The sequence below is a fragment of the Lonchura striata genome, chromosome 1, assembly GCF_046129695.1.
Source record: "Lonchura striata isolate bLonStr1 chromosome 1, bLonStr1.mat, whole genome shotgun sequence".
Lineage (NCBI taxonomy): Eukaryota > Metazoa > Chordata > Aves > Passeriformes > Estrildidae > Lonchura > Lonchura striata.
Window position 1 is genome coordinate 20,528,401 of NC_134603.1, and position 23,022 is coordinate 20,551,422.

The 23,022-nt window shown below is 33.9% G+C and overlaps 1 protein-coding gene across 37 annotated transcripts in view; it reads right to left on the reverse strand.

Annotated features, from left to right (window-relative positions):
• RIMS2 (regulating synaptic membrane exocytosis 2) overlaps positions 1 to 23,022 on the reverse strand; it is a 447,453-nt gene that overhangs the window by 335,104 nt on the left and 89,327 nt on the right. For 26 of the 37 annotated variants that reach the window (XM_077782606.1, XM_021546524.3, XM_021546510.3 and 23 more), the window contains 2 exons: positions 21,882 to 22,092; positions 15,373 to 15,384 (listed from right to left, as the gene is read on the reverse strand). In XM_077782606.1, coding sequence (XP_077638732.1) covers positions 15,373 to 15,384; positions 21,882 to 22,092 — 223 coding nt within the window. The remainder of the gene's footprint in view (positions 1 to 15,372; positions 15,385 to 21,881; positions 22,093 to 23,022) is intronic. The other 11 variants (XM_077782614.1, XM_031504067.2, XM_031504056.2 and 8 more) reach the window with 1 other exon arrangement.

The window sequence follows — 23,022 nt, forward strand, 5'->3', positions numbered from 1 at the left end:
AAATAATAATTTCTTTTTTTTCATATACAACACTAAAAAGAGGTGTCCCAAATTTGGATTAGACAGATTGACCTTAAACCTTCCATCTGCTTTCCATTCTCAAAGGTTAGTTCTGTACACTGAACTAATAAGTTCTCATTTTTGATTTCTTCACTATTTTTGGCAAGATTATTCTTAATATGCTCCCACTTCCAATGCTGTCCAGCAGCATTCATCACATATAATTAGCACTTATTATTACATGGGCCCATAAAACATTTTCTGCAAAACCTACAGTAATCAGCCATTTCACATCTACATATCAGAAATAAATAATGCACAAAAAATTGCTCTTTATATTGTCCTTAAAATATATATTAAAATTATTTGTTCTTAGATAAAATTCTTCAAAACATATTTGGCATACCACAATAAATGGGAAATATGTTTATCAATAAATTACATCTGCAGATATTTCAAGTGAAAAGAAAACAATTCAATAAAAGGATATAGATGGACATTCATTCTAGTATTTTCAGATAGATCATGTGAAAAGACAGCTACCTTAAAAACATCACTCACTGTTCCTGTAAGTACAGTTATAGATGGTCTAACAGTAAATCTTGAGAAGAAAATGGAAACCTTATTTTATTTAAGATGTGATTAAAAGGCTCAGTATATTTGATTATGCATAAGCTTGAGTTTGATAGCTTTGACACTACAACCTAAGAAATGATTACACCAAATCCTCATCAGCCTTTAGAACATTACTTCAAATTAAAGATTTGCTGAGGTGAAAAATTGTAGTGCAATGCTTGCATAGTATTCCACCAAATCTATTAGAGTTCACCTGCCTGGCAGAAGCATCTAATATATATTAGCATTATATTAACTGCTGCACTTGCTGCTAGTAATCTTAAGCAAATTTCACGTGTTTTTGTTGGGGTTTTTGGCTCTCATATTTCAAGTAGGATACAATTCTTTAAAAATAATACAAGGTAACAAGACTACAGCACTGAAAGGAAATAGGAGATGAAAGGAAGAGTAGAAAAACTAATCATGATTGCAAATACATTACTGCTTGTCCCTTTTTTTTTTTTTTTTTTTTTCCCTAACTTCACTGGTACAAAACTTCATTACATCATGAAGCAGTGCAATGTTTGAAGCCACCCTGTACTAAGGAATTTTCTTCAGAGATGTAGTACATCTCTCCATTAGTCACTTTGATGGCAGGTTCACAGAATCACTAGGATTGGAAGGGACCTCTGGAGATCATGCAGATCTGCCCCTCTGGCAAGGCAGGGTCATCTGGAGCAGGTGACACAGGAACATGTCCAGGTGGGTTTGGGATGCCTCCAGAGGGGGAGCGACATCCCTGGGCAGCTTCTTGCAGTGCTTTGTCACCCTCAATGTTAATAAGCTCTTCCTCATGCTGAGGTGGAACTTGTATTTTAGTTTGTGGCCATTGCTCCTTATGCTGTCACTGGGCACCACCCAAAAGAGTCCCCATGCCAGTGTGGAATAGACACTGCCAAACCAGCAGTGCCACTATGGAACGTGAGTCTCCTTCCTCTGTGCAGTCACGGAAACTACAATTTACTGTAGCAAATCTGTTCATTTTCAGGGAATACAGACCCAGTATCAGAAGGGATCAGTGTTATCTTCCTTACCTCTAATCCCCGTTTCTGCTAATCTTTCTTCATTTTGCCTATATGAAATGTAACATTTTTTCCAAAGAACTATAACTTTAATGAGTGTCTTGGGTTCGGGACTGTGAGGATCCCTTTGAACATCATCTCCCCAGAAAATGACATGGAACTGCTTTTCTGGTTATTGGGTTTTCTTCAGAATACATTAAGATCTCCCAAAATTTTTCAGTAAAATAACAACATTAGTTGTCCCTGTCAGAAGTAAAACTTTTTAGTACCCTACTTATTACTTAGAATTCAATATTCCTCAAATCAGACTGGAAGACTTATAGAAGTTAGCTAAAATATAAAATCTTATCTACTTGGTTCTATACACTACCAAAGCATGTCTCATGTTTGCTTTACAAAAACAGTAGTTCCCTTTTGCTCTCCCTATCTGAAGTCTGTTTTCTCTCTTACAGCCAAGAGTACTGAATTCCACTACTGGTGAGGGAAAATTTGTGCTGTTTTCTATAAGGTGTTTCCTTTAAAAAATTCTGGGTTGGCATTCCTTTTTAATGGGAGTGTCTATGAGTGTGGAAACCCTATATATAGCATGTGCTATCCATAGCCAACATTCATATTTTTGGAAAACACAGAGCCTTTTGCAATGTCTGTATGATTTCTCTATGGATACATAATTCTAGAGGCTTGGGTCCAGACTACAGATACATCTTTTGCAGCTGCTAAGATCTATTTTAAAGACACAAAATCATTATTTTAGACTTACTGGAATAAATCTTTATACTCGTACACTGTAAGCAGCAGAGTCTAGTTATAACTTTAATGAAACAGAAAATCTTCCATTTCATTTTACTGCTCTGACTGTACAGACAAGTCTCCTTCTCATTTCCTACTGTTACATTAATGCATTTAGTCAGTGAAATATATTACATAAGCAAAGTTAATGCTCATGACTTTGCTAAAAGTTGATAAAGATTACCTGATTTTTAAATATTTTGCTATGCCACTAGTCTGTGCTATGGTACTGACTTTCATGTTACAATCAGTTTGGCTGAATGTCAAAACTGCTGGAATATTTGGCTTATATCTGTAATGAGAAATTGATACCTATCCCCCAAAACTGAAAATTGTATTAAATATCATAAGAATTCCAATACCAGCTAAGAAAAGTGGGAAAGTTTATAATACTAGTATGAGACAAACACCTTTACATAGATTTTAAGGGATATGTGTATTTGCATTACAAAAATTCTTTGTACTGGGGGAGTGATTATATTTGGTCTTGACTTTGTAGTGAATGGATACATTATGTATGAAAATTATAATGGCCATAAACAATAAAGTCAGAGTGAAATAAGCATATCATATCTTGTGTATGCATGTGACAGAGCATATATATTTACATGACACTATCTTTCAAGTCAAAGAGAAAATTATGTGACTACAATTTTTAAAAGATACATTCTTTTGTACTAATGGTGACCTTGTCCTAATGGACAGTGTATCTCTTTTATATCACTCTTTTACTATCTTTAAGACATATACTAGTAATATTTTCATAATTTTTTTCAATCCCTCTACATGCACAGTAGGGCTAGAAATTGTTAGAATACTAATCTAGCTGGGTTAATAAAAGCCAAAGAACATCCTTCCTAAAATACATTGTATAAAATTAAGAAGTTAATGTATAAAACATCTGATATTCTTGAAGATCTGTAAAGGCAGTAATTTGAGTTTTTTCATTATGGCACAGGCACAACTCAAAACTGTCCAGTCCATGCCAATGAAGACTGCATAATTTCTACACAATGCCATATTGACCATACTTAGCTCCTTCATGAGCTTTCATGACTTCATGAAGAACTAGAATGGTGTACAATCTTCCAGTGAGAAAATGGCTATTGTGACATGTGTGCTTTGGATATAGTACAAACTGTCAGTATTACGTCTTAACAAATACAGCTACACTGCTTCCAAAATGAAATCCATAAACCTACACAGTACTCCAGAGGGCCATGAGGGTTTATTACATAAGTGCACTGGGTTTGGCATGAAATAAACCTGCTCTAAGTGACCAAAGTTTACAACATGATTCACAAAGGATGTCTTTAACCTTAGAAATTTGAATAATTACTTAATATACTGAGAATGTACAGTTGACCAAGCTACATATTTACCAAACTTTCAGATTTGTAACAGTCTCAGAAAAGCAAAAGAAAGGAGCACACAGCTCCTGCAGTTTTCTTAGTAAATTTAATCTCATTAAGTATACTGGATAGGAAGAAACCTCATGGATTGCTTCCAGTTGCCTGCTGTTTCAAAGAAAATATTTTTTTTTTAAAACTTCATAATATAATAAACTTTTTTAAAGTTAACTAAGAATACTGAGCCCAAAATTTCTCAAAACGTTTTTCCAAGTCCTACAGCTACAATGGAAAGAATGCCTTTCAATTTCCAGTGCTCACATATTCCAAACTAGTTTATTGCTACTTATTCTTATACCAATATTGTCGTTACATGTAAATAGCTCCTTTCTGTCCTCAGTGGTTGCTGCCTGATATTTTTACAGTGACCAATCACATACCCTCTCTGCTTTCAGTTTTCAAGACCAAATAGATTTTGCACTTTGGGACTATGCCTATACTAGTAAGACATAACCCTGTCACAGAGCCAGGTGCTGGCCCAGGATTCCTGCTAATTCTTATGCTTCCTGGCACAGTCAGACCTTTGCTAACCAGCATCTCCCAGACAATGCCAGCACACAGTGTAGGAGAACAGCATGGAGCAAAAACTGCTCCTAATAAGCAGCTTGGACTCAGTTACCCCGCTATGGAAAGCAGAATTCAGGACAGTTGATCAAGACTGAGCTACACAGGAGTCCCTGGCCTGCAGTCCAGAGAAAGAAAATATTAGTTCTTAAATTCCTGATTTTACACTTAGTGGTGTTTTATTGCACTCATTTTCACTATGGGAGTTCAGAAGGTCATCTGGTTCTCTATTGTGCAGTATCCCATTGCTCCCCGGTGCTGATAAGCATCCAACTTTTCGTGGCCAATGTATTTAATTACAGCTTTCTTGTTCTCTATGCCAGAGCCACTAGTGAAAATATTAAAGGTCTTCCCCAGTAGTAAGGCTTGAAGAACTCATCTAGGAAGTTCATTACAGCTTTCCCCTCTATTTCTTTATTCAATTAATCCTCATTGTATCAGTTTAACCAGTGATTTGTGTTGGTCTTCTATCATTTAAGCTTCTGCAAAGAAGTTAGGTTTTTTTTTTTCACACTAACCCTTAGCCATCAATGTAAAAAAAACAAATTACTTAACTGCTCAGCCCAATTTTTTTTGCCTATTTGTTCCCTTCATTCCTCAAAAAATAATTTCTCTGTAAAGACTGTTGTCAGGGCTGATGGGTTAGAAATTCGTGGTGGAGAAAAGACAAATTTTTCATAAAAAATACAAATAGGCAATTATGGTTGCAATAAGGAAATACAAATAGGTATTAGAATTACTAATTTTCAAAACTTTTCTAGCAAAGTTAATTATATTAACAGCTTTTAAACAAATATTGAATGTCTGAAAATACTACGGGTTTTTTAAAATAAAATATTATTACAATTTTTCTTAAATATTTTAATAAAACATAATTCTTATGAGCTATTATTATGCTAAATATTTGTTTTCCACCAAAATTGGGTGGACACTAGACACTTGAAAATCCAAATGACATTTCCAACTTATTTTATTTTACCAAGAGTTTTGCTGTCAAAGGCAATGTTAAATAATATTCAAGTATCATAAAGTAATTTTATTTTGAGGCTTTTGTTTCCTAAAATTTTCAATTAGATGTTATTTATGCCTCTTTGTGTTCAAAAAATCTGTACTAATGTCACAGATTCATTAAGGGACCAGCTAATAAAAATAACAAATTATCTACAGCCCAGAGGTGCTGGGCATATTCGTTAATTAACACATGTAAACTGTCTGAAGATGAATGGCACTAAGTACTCGAAAATTATTTATAAATATAAGACACAATATCAACATCAACATGGAACCAAAAGAGAGGAGATGTGACAGGACCACAATAAGCCCGGGGTCTGCACACAGATGGCACTAAATTGAAATCAACAGAATTACACCATTTACATCATCTGTGTCATCATTCATTACTGAAATTGTCTGAGAAAAATGAAAGATCCAACTCTAATGAAGTGTAACATAATGGTAATAGAAAAATTGAGATGCTTATCATGTAGTTATTGCTGTATTGAATCCCACATAAACATTCTTCAACTTTACATGAACTTGCTGCCTGGGCTCTGACAATGTAGTCACAGCAGCACAGCAAAATGTAAACATATAAAATCATAGAATATATTGAGTTGGAAGGGATCCATAAGGAGCATGGACTCCAACTCCCTGCTCCTCAAAGGACTGCCTACAAATGAACCATATCACTGTGAGCATTATGCTCATGCTCCTGGAACAGGCTTGGTGCCATGTCCAGTTCTCTGGGGAGACTGTTCCACTGAACAACCACCCTCTGCTTGGAGAGCCTTTTCAAGATGTCCCATCTGAAGCTCCCCACCTCACCTTACTGTGCCTGTGAGGAAGTTGTGGACTTCAATGAGGTCACCCCTCTGCCTTCTCTTCTCCAACCAGGATAAGCCAAGCAACCTCAGCCACTACTCATAAGTCTTACCCTTGAGAATTTTCACCATTGATCTCCTTCCCTGGACTCACTCTAATAGTCTGATGTCTTTTGTACTGTGTGGTACCCCAAACTGCACCCAGCACTCAGTGAGGCCACATCAGCTCACAGTCTGATGGGACAATCACCTCCCTGCACCATTCTCAGGGCTGTGCTACCCAGTCTGGAAACCTGCACCGAGCTGCATACTACAACAGCTGCAGATCTTATGCCTCCAATAGATGCAGCCATAGCTAACCCTGACAGAACAGCAAGAAAATCTAACATTAAAAAAAAAAGTGTATGTCAGTATGTTTGTTTCATGAATTTCAAAATAGAACAGACAAAGGGCAAAAAAGCAACACACTTAGTGACACCTTGCACAAGTATATCCACCTATCAAGATGCTGGAGAGAACAACTATATTTAACAAAAGGTAAAAAAACAATGAAATAAAGATCTTTTTTTATTTTTTTTAAATCCAATGTCAAATAGTCCCCTTTGTTAGGAACAAAATATACTTAACTGCCTATACTTCTACTTTATATATATATATTGACATGTTTATATACCTCCATAATTACTTCTTACTTTAAAATTGCTAATAATTCCATATACGTAAGTTCTTTTTCTACTTCAGCAGTGGCAGCTAGGTGAATGCTTCCCCTTCTCCACTAGTATAAGTTAACAGGCTTTAAAGCATTATTAGTGAGAATTATCAATTCCCTAAACTTAGTTCTATTTCAAGTTCACTCAGATAATTGTATATACAGTTTAATGATCACTTCCTGCCTTATAGTTCTTTGATATCATTCCCTCTTGCAGGAAAAGTTAAATATATCATTATAGAACTCTTCATGTACATATTCTGTGTATGTGAACTGACAGTCCAAAGCTGTCATACTTTAATAAGTCCCTCATGTTCTTCCAAACTCCTAGTATGAGAATTCAGATGAAGCAAGAACAGCAAAAAAGTCATGGACAAAGTGTCTTGAAGAACATCAATCACTGAATTTCTCTTATGAAAGGAATCTACACTACAATTTTAATTCGCAGCTAACAACTAAGTTATACAGCTAACAACAGCTAACTTTTCAAATAATAATACTGAATTATAAAAATAATTTTGTCCTGGAAAGCTTTACATCCATATTTGAAGCTCTCACAAGAATAAAAGTCTTTCTACAAGTATAGCCTGGAAATTATGTCTGTGACTTAGAAAGGACATAGAATTTGCCTAAAAAAAAAAAAAAAAAGTAGTTTGTTAGGAATTCTTTCTAAATAGGCTGTGTAATTTTACATTCCACCTCACAGCTGGAAGCTTCTATCAATTTACCCTGTTAAACCACTGAATCTTACTATTGATACATCTCCATGTGGTGTCTGCTTCTCCCTTCATTTTTTCAATATTCACTACAGACAATATTGAAGGAAGCAAGTCAGATCTGTGAAGACACCACATGCAGACTATATAAATGGGCTAGACTAAATTTTTGAGGCTTTAGAAAGAAAAGTGGTTAAACAGGCACTTTTGTTGAGATTAAATCATGACACAATGGTTTCTTTATGTAAGAATTTTTAATCTCCTCAGGAAGTTAAGTTGTATGTGTTTTAATTCTCAATTATAAGACCTAGACCAGACTTAACCCACATTTAAGTCCATGGAAAGTGAAGATGGTGGTCTACTTTTCTCTGATAAAGCCCTCTGTTTCTTCCCTAACTGCTAAGTGTAAGGTATAATGGTAGCACACTCTCCTGTGAGTAAGGGCCTTACACAGCAGGCAGCCATTCAGTGGACTTGGGGCATGAACAAACCCATACCTATAATGGTATCAGAATCCCATTCATAATACTAAATATATCTACAGTATTTTTTTAAGCTTATGGTACAATAAAATTACAGAAGTCTAACATTTTAGGATCATAGCTATTTTCATTCAGACTCTTTTATAAATAGCCAGTTAAGACAAACAAATGAATAAGCTATAAAACAAAAACCAATCACATTAATCTACAAGGACTCTGGAAACAACCAAAAAAATCTTTTGCAACATGGCCAACATTAATAAAGCACTTTCTCTTGAATAAAATACAGCCTTTTAAGCACTTTTAATGAGTACTTGAGATTGGTGTCTGAATCTATAGGCTACATTTTAAACTAATTTTTGCTTTTTGCTATACAACAATGTTAAGAACAATGTAAACAATTATGCTCCTCCCAAGTTACTGAGGCCAGACATTTACTACACAGAAAGTTTTCTTTGGCCACTCACAATGACGTCAATAAAAAATAGAAGTCAAACAAAGACCAGATAAAACTAAAAAATAATTTGAAGCAAAGTAGGAGGAATTTGTTTCACACCTACAGAGCAAAACCAATTTGTTAAAAAATATATAATGTTGTTATAATCTAAAAATTAACTAATAATGAATGCAAGGACTCTAGGGAATTGCACACATTGGGAGAAATAGGCATTTGAACCTTATCTTCAATGTAGAGGTTAAACTATTCTAATCCCTTAGAAGGATCCTATATTTTGTCTACCTAAAACAGTAAAAAATCCAAATAGTTAATAGTAATAAATATTATCTTTCATAATCACATGACCAAGTATCTGAGAGCAAGAACACCTTAATTAAACAGGTCATGACTCTGACGTTACGTAGCAATTACACTGAAACTGAAAGATGAACAGGTTAAATGAACACTAGTGTTTAACACTGACCAACTTTAAACATTTAAAGATAAATGGGAGGTACGTGTATACATAGTAAAAAAATTTACTCAGATTCCCACTTAATAAAGATACATCTGGATTTTTTCAGTATTAAAACATTGTATGGATTTATTTTGTGAAAGTATTATCCCCCATATCAAACAGAAATCCTTTTAATATTTATTTGATTTACAAACCATTGGTATTTTATTTCTTCCAGATTTAAAATGCTAAAAAGGGTGTGTGAACTACATGAAACTAATTCTGAAAAAGCCACAAACAGTAACATATATAAATTGGCTGAAATTGAATTAGCTACCTGAAATCCAAGCTTTTCCATAGATCTTCCTGATGCTGAATGATGGCATCTTTATAATAATTTAAACCATGGAAGTTTTAATTTTTGAATACCCTGTTTACAGTTCATAGGTGACATCTTGTTTTAACACAGGATTTTTCACATTTATTTAAATTCTTCCTTGAATTCACTGAAGTTCAACATCTGCTAAAACTGTCTACATAAATGCAGTCATACTAAGCTGAATAACTGTCTTGTCTGTGCATACAATATCAACAGATGCTGGCCATGCAAATTCCATTTTTCACGCAGCAGATCTAAAGAACAAATAGATATTAACCCACATGCAAGGCCTCTTGCATTTAATTCCTCAACCTACCACTAAACTATTCCTTGAAGGCACTAGCTAAATAAAGCTCTAAGTAAACAGCTGAGGGGGGAAAAAAGCACCTTAGGAGGTTTGCTGCTTAGCTCTATTACTAGCAATGTCTTCATTATTTATATATATAGGCACTGGTTTCCAGCCACTGAAGCTGAATCTAGATAATTAAACATTTATACCATCCCCTGCTGTGCCATAATGTCTAACTGTGTCCAAAGAGTCCTAGGTGTGCTGTTACACACCTGGGACTGAAATGAGGAATTTGCTGAGCTACCTTTGATAAAGGTCTACACCTGGAACTTAATAGCACATGGCAATGTTTCTGAATATTACAACAGGTGGCAAATAAAACTTACTGCTCAAGAACTGTTTCATCTTCTGGTTCCAGAATTGCTATTTGTAATTGATCTTGGTCTATTAATTTTAACAAAAGTAAAAATTTATTGATGTGCTATAGTTTTTATTGTTATAGCAATGTTTCCATACATGTTTTAAGACAAGATTATTTTTGGACAGCTTCTAGAAGAATTTTAATGGAAAATTAATCTCTTTTCAATAATTTGAAGTTAAAAGATAAATTTCTAGTGCTATCAGGGCGGGAAAAATAGTTAGCAAAACAAAAACTGGCTATTCTAATTTCACCACTCTCTCTAAATCATCTCTTGTGCTTTTCAGAAATTCAGTACATCTAAAATCAAACCAGCTACTTCTAATTTCTGTACTGTAAAATTACACCACCATCGTGTATATGTAAAGGTCAATGTTTATAGGAAGAATTAGTGTCTTTTACATTGACTGTTGTGGGTAAAATAATTATACAAGCTTTCAGGTATACAAAACCTTGCTCATCTAACACAGCAGTACAAATATGACTGTAAAAAGAATTTCAGACTCACTCATAGTATTTTTTATGTATTTGCTTCTATTCTTAAGCAAGAAATAAATCTGAGTGTGTTCTTTAAACACAGAGCATAGATATCAAAAGAAAAGCCTCCATACAGGGATCTAAAACCCCATGTAGTCACTGGATTGAAATACCTATGACCAATTTGAACCTACATTATGTGAAGAAGTTGCTTTATTTTTATTTTCCAATTAAATTTCAAGCAGAAGTTGAAAAAGGAGATTGGCAGTTCCTAGGAAGACATTCCTCTTTCCTTGAACACTGTGGAGGGTAAGCCAATGATCTGTGCATGAGAAAATAGGCCAATTGGCATTGCAGAGAAGGCAAAAAAAAAAAAAAAAAAAAAAGAAAAAAAGAAAAAAGGAAGAAAATAAAAAATTAAATCCCACAACATCTCCAACAACTCAAAGAAGTTCATATAAAGTTGGTCTATGGACTACAATGCGGTGTAATCTCCCTGTTCTTTGACTGTGATGGCCAACCAACAGTGTATTTTGGTATGACAGTAAGGCCCAAAAAGTTGGCAACACATGAGATCTAATTTAGAGAAAACATTTGTATGCCAATTTAACCATTAGTAGGAGGTATTTACTATGTATAGTATTCACCAGGATTTCAGACAAGTTTAAGTCTGCTACTTGCAGATTTAAAAACCTATGTATACTGACTACATTCTATCATGTGACATCATGACAGTCCTGAAAACACTGAAAATAAAGCTGGATAACATATTTTGAGTAGAGGACGTGTCTTGCTAGCAGGATAATTTTGACAGGCAAAAGGAGAACCTAATATTGAAATATGTTTGGCAATCCAATTTCAACCAAGAAGTTTGTTCACCTTCTGCTACTGGAGGTGCTTTCTGTTACTGATCAAGGAAACAAGAGTGCAGTCTGAATGCAGTAAGATAGAGAACAACTTAGACAAATGGATATGTGAGAAACAGGATCAGAGAACAGGCTGGGACAAGTGGCCCAAGTGGATTCAGGAAGATCTAAGTTGCCAACTCTCTGAATGACTTTTAGAGATCCCAATCTGAAAGACAATACTCAAGAGATGAGGAAAATCATTAAGCTTCCCACAGCAAAGAGGTATCTCATAAAATGATCCTAGGTAATAGCTGGTACAGGAGACTTGTCAGAGGTATTCTAAGTATAGGAAATATTCTATAGTTTTTGTGAGTCTCTTTCTAAAAAAATTTTTTTTTCCAAATTTCAGTGATCTGGAAATTTAACATATTTTTTTGTTATAAAGATACATTGAGCATACACAGGCCATGAAAATCTTGATGAGACTCAGAGTCTGTTTCTTCATAAGTCACAAAATCAGCTTATGTCAAATTTCAAGAACAGGGTAAGAGCTCCCCCAAACAGATATTTTCCAGTAGCAAGAAGGCAGAGGTAGGAGAAGCAACCTATGGCTTCTACAAATATTTCTCACATTTGTTCAGTTCCAGATGAGAATGTTTCCAGGTGCTGTGGAGGTACAGAACTACAACACTGATGGTTTAGAAATAATATGAAACGTGTTAGGGCCCAAGACCTCTTCAGAATGGCAGAAGTAAAATGAGAAAACCCTTATTTTTTTAACAGTGAAATTTTCACAAAAGTGAAAGAAAACATTATCATCAACACCTAGGTCTCTCCTGACTGGTATAGCAATGTTGATTACTTTGGAACATGGTGAAGTAAAACTGGGGAATAGGAAGTTTTAACTGCAGTAAGATAAAGGGATAAAGAATAATGCCCTATGATAATTGCTTTTTTATCCTTTCTACTGTAATTTTATATAGAATTGTTTAGAATTGTTTTAGGAAAAAAAAGTTCTTAGGACTGGTGGTGTTTTCAGAATAGATTTTTAAATACAAGCTATTTGTCTGTTTCTTAGATATTTCAAAATTAATAACATTAGAAGGGTAGAACACTTACTTCAAAGAAAGTGCCAAATATTTTATTTCCTTGCACAGGACATAAAGACAGAACAAAAAGCAAGTTCCCGTGCATTCTTCCTCAGGTTTTTCATGTACATAATTATAAACAGTTTTGGTGAAGCCTTTGATCTGTAGCAGTTTAAAACAGATTCTCTAAAAACAAGCTTCTGAATCCACTGGAAGAGATGAATGAACCAAAAAAGTATCAGAAGCTCTGAGGGCCAAGCCACTGCTGATTTCACGTCACTACAAAACTTGTCACTTGAAAACAAACAGTTAAAAATATGAATCATTGTATCTAAACCTCAAATGTCCACAACAAAACACTCCACTGGAATTGTATCAGCTTCAAAAAGCTAAACAACAACCAGCAAAGTAAAGGAACCCCATTTTATCCTGTCAGCTCTTTCCAAAAATGTATTAGGTTGCTTACTTATTTAGTGTCTCCAAAGTATCAGTGGTTTCTTTAAAGTCATGGTCTCCATGAAAAGTACAAAGTCTATAATTTCATTTAAATTCAGGATAAAATTCAGTAAAAATTTAGAAATTCTACTACTTTTTCATTTCCTACTATTTAAAATTAAGATATATTTTTGCCTAAACTGTATTGTACAGTAACAACAAACAGTACTGATGTTAACAAGACTTCTACAGAGGACACACTATAATATGTTTCTAGCTCCTTACAGACCTCATACTTTCAATACATCTCATTTTCCAAAGCTGTTTTTTAACTGGATCAACAAACCATCAACAGTCATGAAGTATCTATAGCATTATCTAGGGGAATTTTCTATTGAACTTGCCGTTCTATGGTTACATAATACAGAATAGGCCTCCTAAGAAATACTGGAATTCAGACCTTCTACACTAACACTGGAAAAATAAGGACAAAAAATAATATTAAGGCTTCACTGGGTGTGTTAATCTACTGGGAAATGCTGTAAAATACAAAAAAAATACTGTTTATATTGAAGGCACCTATTTTGATACATTACACTGCATTCAATACACCAGGGCTTTTACCCTTGCAGTTAGTACTAAAATGTAAAGAAAAATACCACTGTTGTTCTTTCTTTACAATGTTTATAGTTGAAAAAAAGTTGACTTAATATATTCATTGTTTTTTCTGGCTTCATAACTTCTAAAACATCTATTTCAAAATCAACAGAAACAGAAATTACATAAAGCAACTTGAGCCTATGTCCCTATTAATGGAAAAATTCAACTAGTTGATTAGCTAGGGAAATTCCTGTCCCTTTCCTCCTTAACACATGCACATCTTAAAGCTAGATAATTCTATAACCTTCACATGTTTTTTTAAATTTTATTTTCCAGGTGAATTTAGTATTTGACATGGCTCCAACATAGATGATATCGCAGGCATCAGTTGTTGGACTGACTGTGGAAATAAGTACTGTTCACATGCATCAATTACTTGCAAGATTATACAGAAAGGGTACATTCTTCAAGGAGAAAATTGCTCCTTTTCTTCATCTGCTTTTTGTATTCAACAGCTACCTCTGTATTCTACAAACTGTTCTTCACAGCTTTCGAACATCCCCAGCCTTTAAACTGTGAAAAGCTCTGATGATGTAGGCCAAAAGCAAGCTGTGTACCCTTAACAGACAGGGGCACCAGGAGATGGCCCACCTCAAATGTCACTTCCTGCCACTAAAGATATGTCCTCAATGGTAACAACATTGGGGCTTACAATAATGGCTTTCAACTTCTGTGGGAAGCAATTTCTGAATCATATGTGAAAGTCAAATGTGAGCCTTGACACGTCTATCAGGAAGGAAAAATTACATTTTACTATAGGAAAAGCCATTCTCTGTATACATTAACTAAAAGTATACAAACGTTAAAGAATTTCTTTACGCCGTCTCAATCATGAACTTATTTGCCAAGCATTACAGGGCAAATTGCTTTTGTAATTTTAGTTCTTTAGAATACAGCATAGAGTTTGATGGAAAAACAGATTTACATTAGCTCATGTATTTTTCTCAATTCTGTTATTTAAAACCAATTACACTCATTTGGTAAAAAATACTGAAACATATCCATGCTTATTCCCAAATTCAGATTTATACTACCGTTTTAAACCTTGCTAAAATAAAAGATTAAAATATTTCCTGTATGTGTATTATTATCAAGACAAACAGAATGTCAGTGACATGCATAATGTTTAACATTGTTTCAACATTATGCTGAATACAATATGTGCACTATATTTTAGGAAAGCCTACAAACCAGTTTGGAAAATAATTTATGTTAATGCGTAACTCTATGACATTTCTGGCATATTCCTAAACGTTTAGGATAGATATGTTTTCTTAATATATATAGGTATTGTCATTGACAGTCAGAACTGAACTACCATGCCAAAAAAATTACAACCTAAAATGTTGAGAGCATACATATCAGTGATACAGAGTGGAAAAAACATTATGATCACTTTATGCCACTTCAACAAGAATGCAAATCAATTTTATCAAAGAAATACCTATGACACAAATGACATTAAACTTTTTTAAGCTGTGCACATATATTGCAAAAGCAAAGGAAATGCAGGGGCATGCTCACAAAAGCTGCAAACAGAGAGGAATATCATGCATACTGTTCACAACAACTCACAGGTTATTAGTAAGCTATTTGAAAAACAGTTAAGCCTTTTATGCCAAGCATTGCTTTCATTTTAATGACAGTAATTCCCCTTGCCTTCAGTAGGAATTACACCTGTGTAAATGAGAGCAAATGTAGGGCAGGAAATAAGTCAACCATAAAAGAAAAGAACTTTAAACAGAAAAAAGGCTCTAACCACTTTGTCCTCCTGGAGTTCATATCCACGAAAGCAAGAAAGAAAGGACAGGGGGAAAAAAAAACACACAAATAAGGAAAGAATCACATCCATTTTGAAAGTAAGTACTAGAATTTTTTAGTAAGATAAACAAATAAATATCAAAGTAATATATATCTTTCTTATTTTCCCTAGTAGTGAAAGAGATATGGTAAAAATAAGTATTTTTAATAATTTTCATTATCTTTTCATGAGTGAAATTGAAACTATTTTATAATAATAAAAAATTTTACAAAAAATGTTCAAAGGGAATTATTTTCATAATTTGGGAGTCATGCCTTAATAATCTTCACAAAAGAATGGGTAATCCCATCAAAAGGATGCAGCATTTAGCTCACACCTTGGACCCTAGTACTGCAAATGATTAGCATTCATCAATGCTTTGCACTTGCACAGTTCAGTGAAATTAAGAATGTTTACTACAGACAAATAAAGGGCACTCAAATGGGAAAACCGCATGTTAGTCACTCAAGAGATTTTTAAAATTCTGGAGTTATAAAGCATAAGGAGACAGAGTGTCACAAGTGTTTACTGCATGTCATGCCAGGTTTATAACACATATAATTTCTTTTTCATACCCATCAATATTAAATACAAACATTCTATTTCTTATTTTCCTTGAAGAAATTTTCTTTTTAGCTCTAAAATTGCAAATAGAATACTTTAGAAAAATAATATTCAAAATATTCAAAATATTTTCAGTCAAAAATATTTGCTCTTTTACTCAACGAAGAATGATGGTTTTTATTTGGTATTTTAATTTCACATGCCAATACAGAGACTAAATCTAGGCACTTGCTTAAGAATTGGCTGTGCTAGGAATACAACTACTTGCCAAAATAGGGTGACAATTAATTTTATAGATTTGTTGTTCTGATACCTGTATGAAATGCAACTTTATAACATGTAACTCTTAGAGAAGGCTTAGGTTTCCTCCAATCCTAAAGTTACAAACAAACAGGAGAGAATACAACAGAGGCCAAACAAGACAGGCAATAAAACAAAAAAAATATAAGAAGCTAAGGGAGATAGGCTTGTTTAGCCTAAAGAAGGCTGGGATAGGGAAGGATGTGGAAAGACAGGAATTACTTGCATCCCTCAACTATTTGAAGTTTAGCTATAAGAAACACAAAGACAGAATTCTCTTGAAGATGCACAGGTAATAAACAAAATGTAACAATTAAGGGATTGTACTGCATGTAACAAAAAAAGAAAATCAAAAGAGTTGTTAATCACTGAAAGAGATTGTCCAGTGGGGTTAGGGATTCACTCTCCTAGGAGGTTTTTACAACTCAGTTGAACAAGATCCTAAAAACCTCATCTGACTTTGAAGTTAATCCCGCATGGAACAGGAGATTGATCTGGAAAAACCTCCACAGGTCCCATCTGACCCAGTTTATTCTATGATCCTATGTTCAGTGGCAAAAGATCAAAGTATTTTAAAGATGCTATGGGTTTTAGTGATATTCTCAGTTATAGAAATAGTAAATAGCATAGGAAGCTATCTAAATCACAGGACATCCATGCATTATCACTCTGTGTGCAGAGACATATTTTTCTGCTCAGTACCAGGTGGCCTCATACTTTCCTAGCATGGTTTCCTGTCCCACTGCAGTAAGAAAGAAAGTAGACATTCAGAGACATTTTATATGGGAACAACGATTTCCATAGCCTTGATTTCTTATCCTCATTTCTGAAGAAATACGCTCCACTATCCAAGACAATTACAGTCCATAAGTATAATTCATAATACTGTCATTCATACTTTGATCGTAACAGTAACCAAGACTTAACTCACACTATCAGCCTATGTTGAATAATGCCCAGGATGAAGAAGCTTTTTTCAGAAACAAGCTACAAAATATAAAGATATGTGAAGTTCAAGACACACCACCACTCTTTACCAAACACCAAGGACTTCCTCCAGCCTCTCAGCTTCCTCCACACACACTGTCAAACATTTTTGAGTTCACAGCAATACACTGAAAGCAATGACATGACTGACAACATGAAAGACAGCCTAGTCAGGCATTTCAATAGCAAAGACATTAGAGAAATCATTCAATTCTGTTTTCAAAGAACAGGGGTATTTGTCCTGCTCCACATGAAAATACAGGTATATTTTAACAGCAGTTATAAGGAAAAAGGCCTTATCTACATGAATATTCAGATGTCTTAACTATCATAGATGTTCCTATGGCATTAATACTGGTCCAATATAATCAAGACCAGATTTAAGATTGAAAGTCTTCAACACATCTGGTAATACAAATTCTATTCTATCCATGGGAAGACTGAGATGTGAAATTCATCCTAATGAGAAACATAACTTTTAAACTCTCCAATTGTTAATTTTCAACTTCTGAATAAGAAGTGGAATGTCTTTGGAATAATTTACCACTGACTTTCTTTTTTTTCCAGAGACACTTGTTCTCCAGAAAGATGAATACAGTTGCAGGTTATCAGCTTTTACAGGTGTTACATGGATTAAACTGAAAAGAAAAAACACACAAACTGTTTAGAGGAACTCTTTCCTCATGTTTAGAGTGTTATGCATCTTTTGTAGAGAAATGGAAAGTCAAACCACATCTCTTAAAGACCAACTTACTTGTATGCAATAACAAATCATGGAATTTATTCCAAATCCTACTGACTTAGAAAACCTGGTTGTGACAGACTAATTCTTCAGTGCTTGCTAATTCTCAACAGAATGAAAGGATTATGCATTACCACAAGTATGCTACAATTTCGTTTTGCAACTCCATACAGATCACATTGCAAGTTCAGCAGTTAGAATCACTCAGCAAAGAGAACTTGAACGTTTTTTTCAAAATCAAACAACCCCATGGAAATAATCAGAATTCAAAGCTTGCACTGAACCAGGGGAACTGAGAGAAGTACCTATTGTGTTTCTCATGTTGGTTTTGGGTCCTATAAAACAACTAAAAATGTCTTATTTTTGTTCTTCAAAGACAAAGAAAGAAGGATGTTTCAGTGGCTCCAAGTGATAGTAAGTTGCCAAATACTCTGAAAGAAGGTATTCAGCATGCATTAACTTTCCAGTCAAACATTTTTCCTTTCTGTTCAAGTAAAATGTTGGTTTAGTGAATTGCCATTCTGAGGTGCTAAAAGTGATATTCGCTGCATGCAATATTGTATCAAATCTGGAGGCTGCATTTTTCCAAAATTTTAGCATTTAGATTTCTCACCTGTATAAACCTCATTCTGCTGTCAACTGACTCATTCAATGTGCATTTCCCTATATAAATTTGTATATAATAAAAGAAAAAAGAACAGGAGTATATTTTATATATCAGTGATACTCTTATTACTAAGAACTATTACTTCTTGCTCTCACGTGATTTATTCTTTAAATTTTAATCAATCTGGAACTGTTCATAAACATAAAAAATGACTGTTCAAGGTTTTTTTACTCCCTTGAAATTTAATCCCCATTTAGCTAAATATACCATTCACCAAGATAACAAATTGTACAGAAGAAGTGCTACCATTATCATTTTTGTTTGTTTGAGCTAGAAGGAACTCACACATAATGATAATTTTTGAATGTTAATGCCTATATATTTAAGTCTCTTTAATGAAACTATAAAAGGAATAAGTCATCCAAGCATTTTGAGAATCTTAATCTAATGCTCTGGCAACAGTCAAAACATTTTCACCCCCTGCTCCTATTCATGGCCATGAACCTTGTAAGCAGTAGTCAGCCTTGAGACCTTTGAAAGAGGAGTATTCTTTGCAATTCTCCATCATCTGAGGCACATGCTGCTAATACTGGTCTGTACTAAACAATTTAGGAGAATCTGAAGTAAAAGGGAGGAGTTTAGCTTGACACTTGATATTATGAAGATCTCAAAAACATCCACCAAGGAACATTTCAGACAGTATAAGTATCACCTTATGTAAGGTCCAAACCAGATATATATATAGATATATAGATATATATATGTAATGTGTCAAAAAATGTCTACAAAGACCAAAAAAAGCATATTTAAAATAGGAAGTTATTAGAAGTCATCCTTCAAGAAACTGAAGTTGTATTCAGAAGAGAGATACTAATGAATTCTGGTAAACCAAAATAGTTTTAATGGAATAATCAGTGTAAGCATAAAGCAGGGCATAAACAGGAGACTGCCACAATCTTTCTCAATTAGATAATTTTTGTTCCTATTCACAGTGATTAGGAAGGTATTTACTTGAGAATATTTTATGCAGAATAAACTGGACAACATACTTTGAACTAATGTTTCAGAAAGAAAAGCTTTAAAGTGAGTTAACAAAATAAACCCATATTTTTAAAATGAAACTATAGTGTAAAACATCTCCAATCTAAAATAATTATTAGCTGTAGTACACTCTTTCATTGATAAAAAGTATAAAATTTGGCAAAAATTCAAATATATTTTTAAGAAATTTCAACATTATATCAATTGAAGAATAGACAAAGGAGTCTGGCATCCACATTGAACAGATTTTAGAAACTAAAATACACAATAAAATTAGAAAGCATGTTAATAAATGATGATAAAATGTAGAGAAGTCAGAATGGCTTTAGTAGAGGGAATTCACATCTGTTACATGTATTAGAATTCTTTCAAGTAGTCACAGAGAAAATGAGAAAATAGGATTTATTCCTACTGCTCAGTTGGGATTACAGGCTTTTAAAGAATCTCAGCTTTCATGAAACAAGAATAAACTAATCCATGAGAAAACTTAATGAAAGGACAAGAAGAAAAAAACAGGAATAAATGATCCAGCATTTTTGAAGAGAAAGTTTCCACAGCAACGCCTCACAGGAGATCAGTCTAGAGATACTCTGTTCACCTTATTCATAAATTATCGAGAACAAAAATGAATGAGGCGCAGGAAAGCTTGCACTAAATTATCAAAAGTAATAGAAGAAAATGCCAGCTGAGAAGTGTTGCAGAACAGTCGCAGACTGAATGGAGAAGTTGACTTGCTGAAAGACAGATTTAGGTTAGACAGCAAGAAAAGCTATCTGTGGTGAGCATGGTGAAGCAGTAGAATTACCTAAGACTCTAAGGAAGAATCTCATTGGAAATCTGTCAAGAGAAGTCAGACATGTATCTATCTGTCAAGTTCAAATGATCCATCTCAAGGAGAATCTAAATGGTGTATCAGAATGTGCCATTAGGAAATGAAGCATTCTTCCTAATGCTATGTTTCTAAGGATGTAGGCATAATGACTCAAATATCTGTCCTAATTAGCTTTTGTAATCAGATGAAATGAATACAGAAATTATCTCTCTTATTACTAGCAACATGATTTAGTCAGCTATAAAAAAAACAAATAAAATATGTAAACCTACTGAAAGCAGCATTTTTAAGTTACCTTACTGAAAGTCTAGGCAATTTGACACATTTACACATAATCTCAGTTACTTTAATTATCAGGAACTATTATTAAATTATTATATTTTTTATTATCATATACTTCGCTAATCAAAAACTTCAGTCCATTATTTAAACCTACTTTTCAGTCTTAGGCCAAGAAATACATAGTATGCATACTATTGTCTCCTACCTCACAAAAGACAATATTTACCAATTGCATGGTATTTGCAATGAAAAAAACTGATTTATGTAAATAAATTACATTAAAATATTACATGAATAAACGATAAAATGGTATTGTTTACAAAATACATATTTTCGACAAAGACTAACATAATACTTCTTGAATATTGCCATATGTCTTTTACAAGTATCTGTCAGAATCTGATAAAGATTCTGAACATTTTATCCAAAATGTTGAGTACAATGATCTTAAAAGAGTTTTCTGTGATTACGTCTGTTGTGCTGAATTTTTTACTCTATCCTTCAGCTTTTTTAAAAATTCAGATAGCCGGTTTATCACTTGTTATACAATAAACACCAGCATACACAGAACAATATGTTAGTGCATTTAATTATTTCCCAGAAATACGTTAACATTTGCATGTGTATGCACATATAAATATGCACAATAAGTGTGGATATGTACAATAGCTAATAAATATTTTAAAGCACAATATTATATTATATAAAATGTTCTAACACTGGTTTTACAATAATCTTGCACAGAAGAGCCTAGGCAAGCAGGAAAGAAACAAATCCTTGCTCTACTTTGTAATAATAAATATCTCAATATTAGTATCACTAGATCACTAGATATACTTCTGTTTTTCAGAGACTCATCCTCCAATCAAAGTAATATACTTGTATGAGTTTGTTAGTCAAAAAAGGATATGTATTAACTTAAAAGCCATAATCACAAATTCATATGCAATTGGAAATTACATGAAATTAGGACAGATATCTCAAAAGCCCCTGGAGCAGATTTCTCCTTAAAGGAAATCAGTTTCAGTAGTTATGTGATTTGGATTCATAAGCAGTGAGTAAGAGATCTTGAGATTAGGAGAAGCCTGCTGTTAACTCTGATAGCTCCATACCTTATTGGACCGCAGAGACACTCTCCCTCCGCAGCGTGCACAGAATTTCGTTTGGCAATAGGAACAGTTATGGCCACAGCCATCAGCAAATTTGGTTTTGTGGCAAATGCCACAGGTTGGGGCATCACCCTTCTGCTCCTGGTGCTGCTGTGATTCTTCACCCATCTTCTTCACTTGCTCCTTATACATCTCAAACTGCTGATGTAATTTTCTGCGGAAGAGAAGAGATCATTAGTTGTTGTTTGTTTTTTCCCCACAAATACTTCACAGTCACTAAATTGTAATAATTTTTACAAATCAGAGAGAAATACTGTAGTAAAACAAATATATTTAATTTATGATGCTCCAGAAGTATTACATTCAAGAATTATTTCTTTTTCATTATAACTAAACTCTAGGAGGAAGCTCAACGTTGATAACATTGAGCTCACAATCCAGCTGTTACAAAGAGATGTAACTTTGCTTTAGGATGGGACCAGATATTTGCTACAAATGCAACAGTTGGAAACATAGGAAAAGTGATCCAAGAGCCCATGGTGCTAAACAATAAACTGGCAATGAGGAAGAAAAAAAAATTCTAATTCATTCTTTAAAGTATACTTTTACCTAATTCCACCAGTCAGATGGAAATATCTTTTCTTGATATGGTTTATCTTCATCTATTTAACAATACTGCATAGAATAATGATTCCAAAATGGTTTTTCACTGACTTTTCAAGAATTGGATTTAAGCCCATAATAAGTTACATTATCTTAACAAGTTATTCTAAATCATTTAAGCCACATATCATTGGATAGAAACTGTCATCTCATGTAAAATGTAATGTAGAAGACAGGTGTAAAACCCAGGAAAAATTGCTTAAGATACACACATACATTTACCATCTATTTCCAGAACTAGAAACAAATGCAGTCAGTGGCCATGAGTGTCCAGAACTGCAAAGTTAATTCATCATGTTAATTCATCCATACTTCTGAGTCTACAGTCATCAAATCTCAATATATGATAATGGGAAGTGTCTCATGCTGACTAAACCTACAGACACATTTGGTGCTTTATAATGGCAGTTCTTCCCAAAAGCCCTGTTTCTAAAGGTAAATGATGTCATGGGAAATTTAATTTTCATTATACATAGCCATA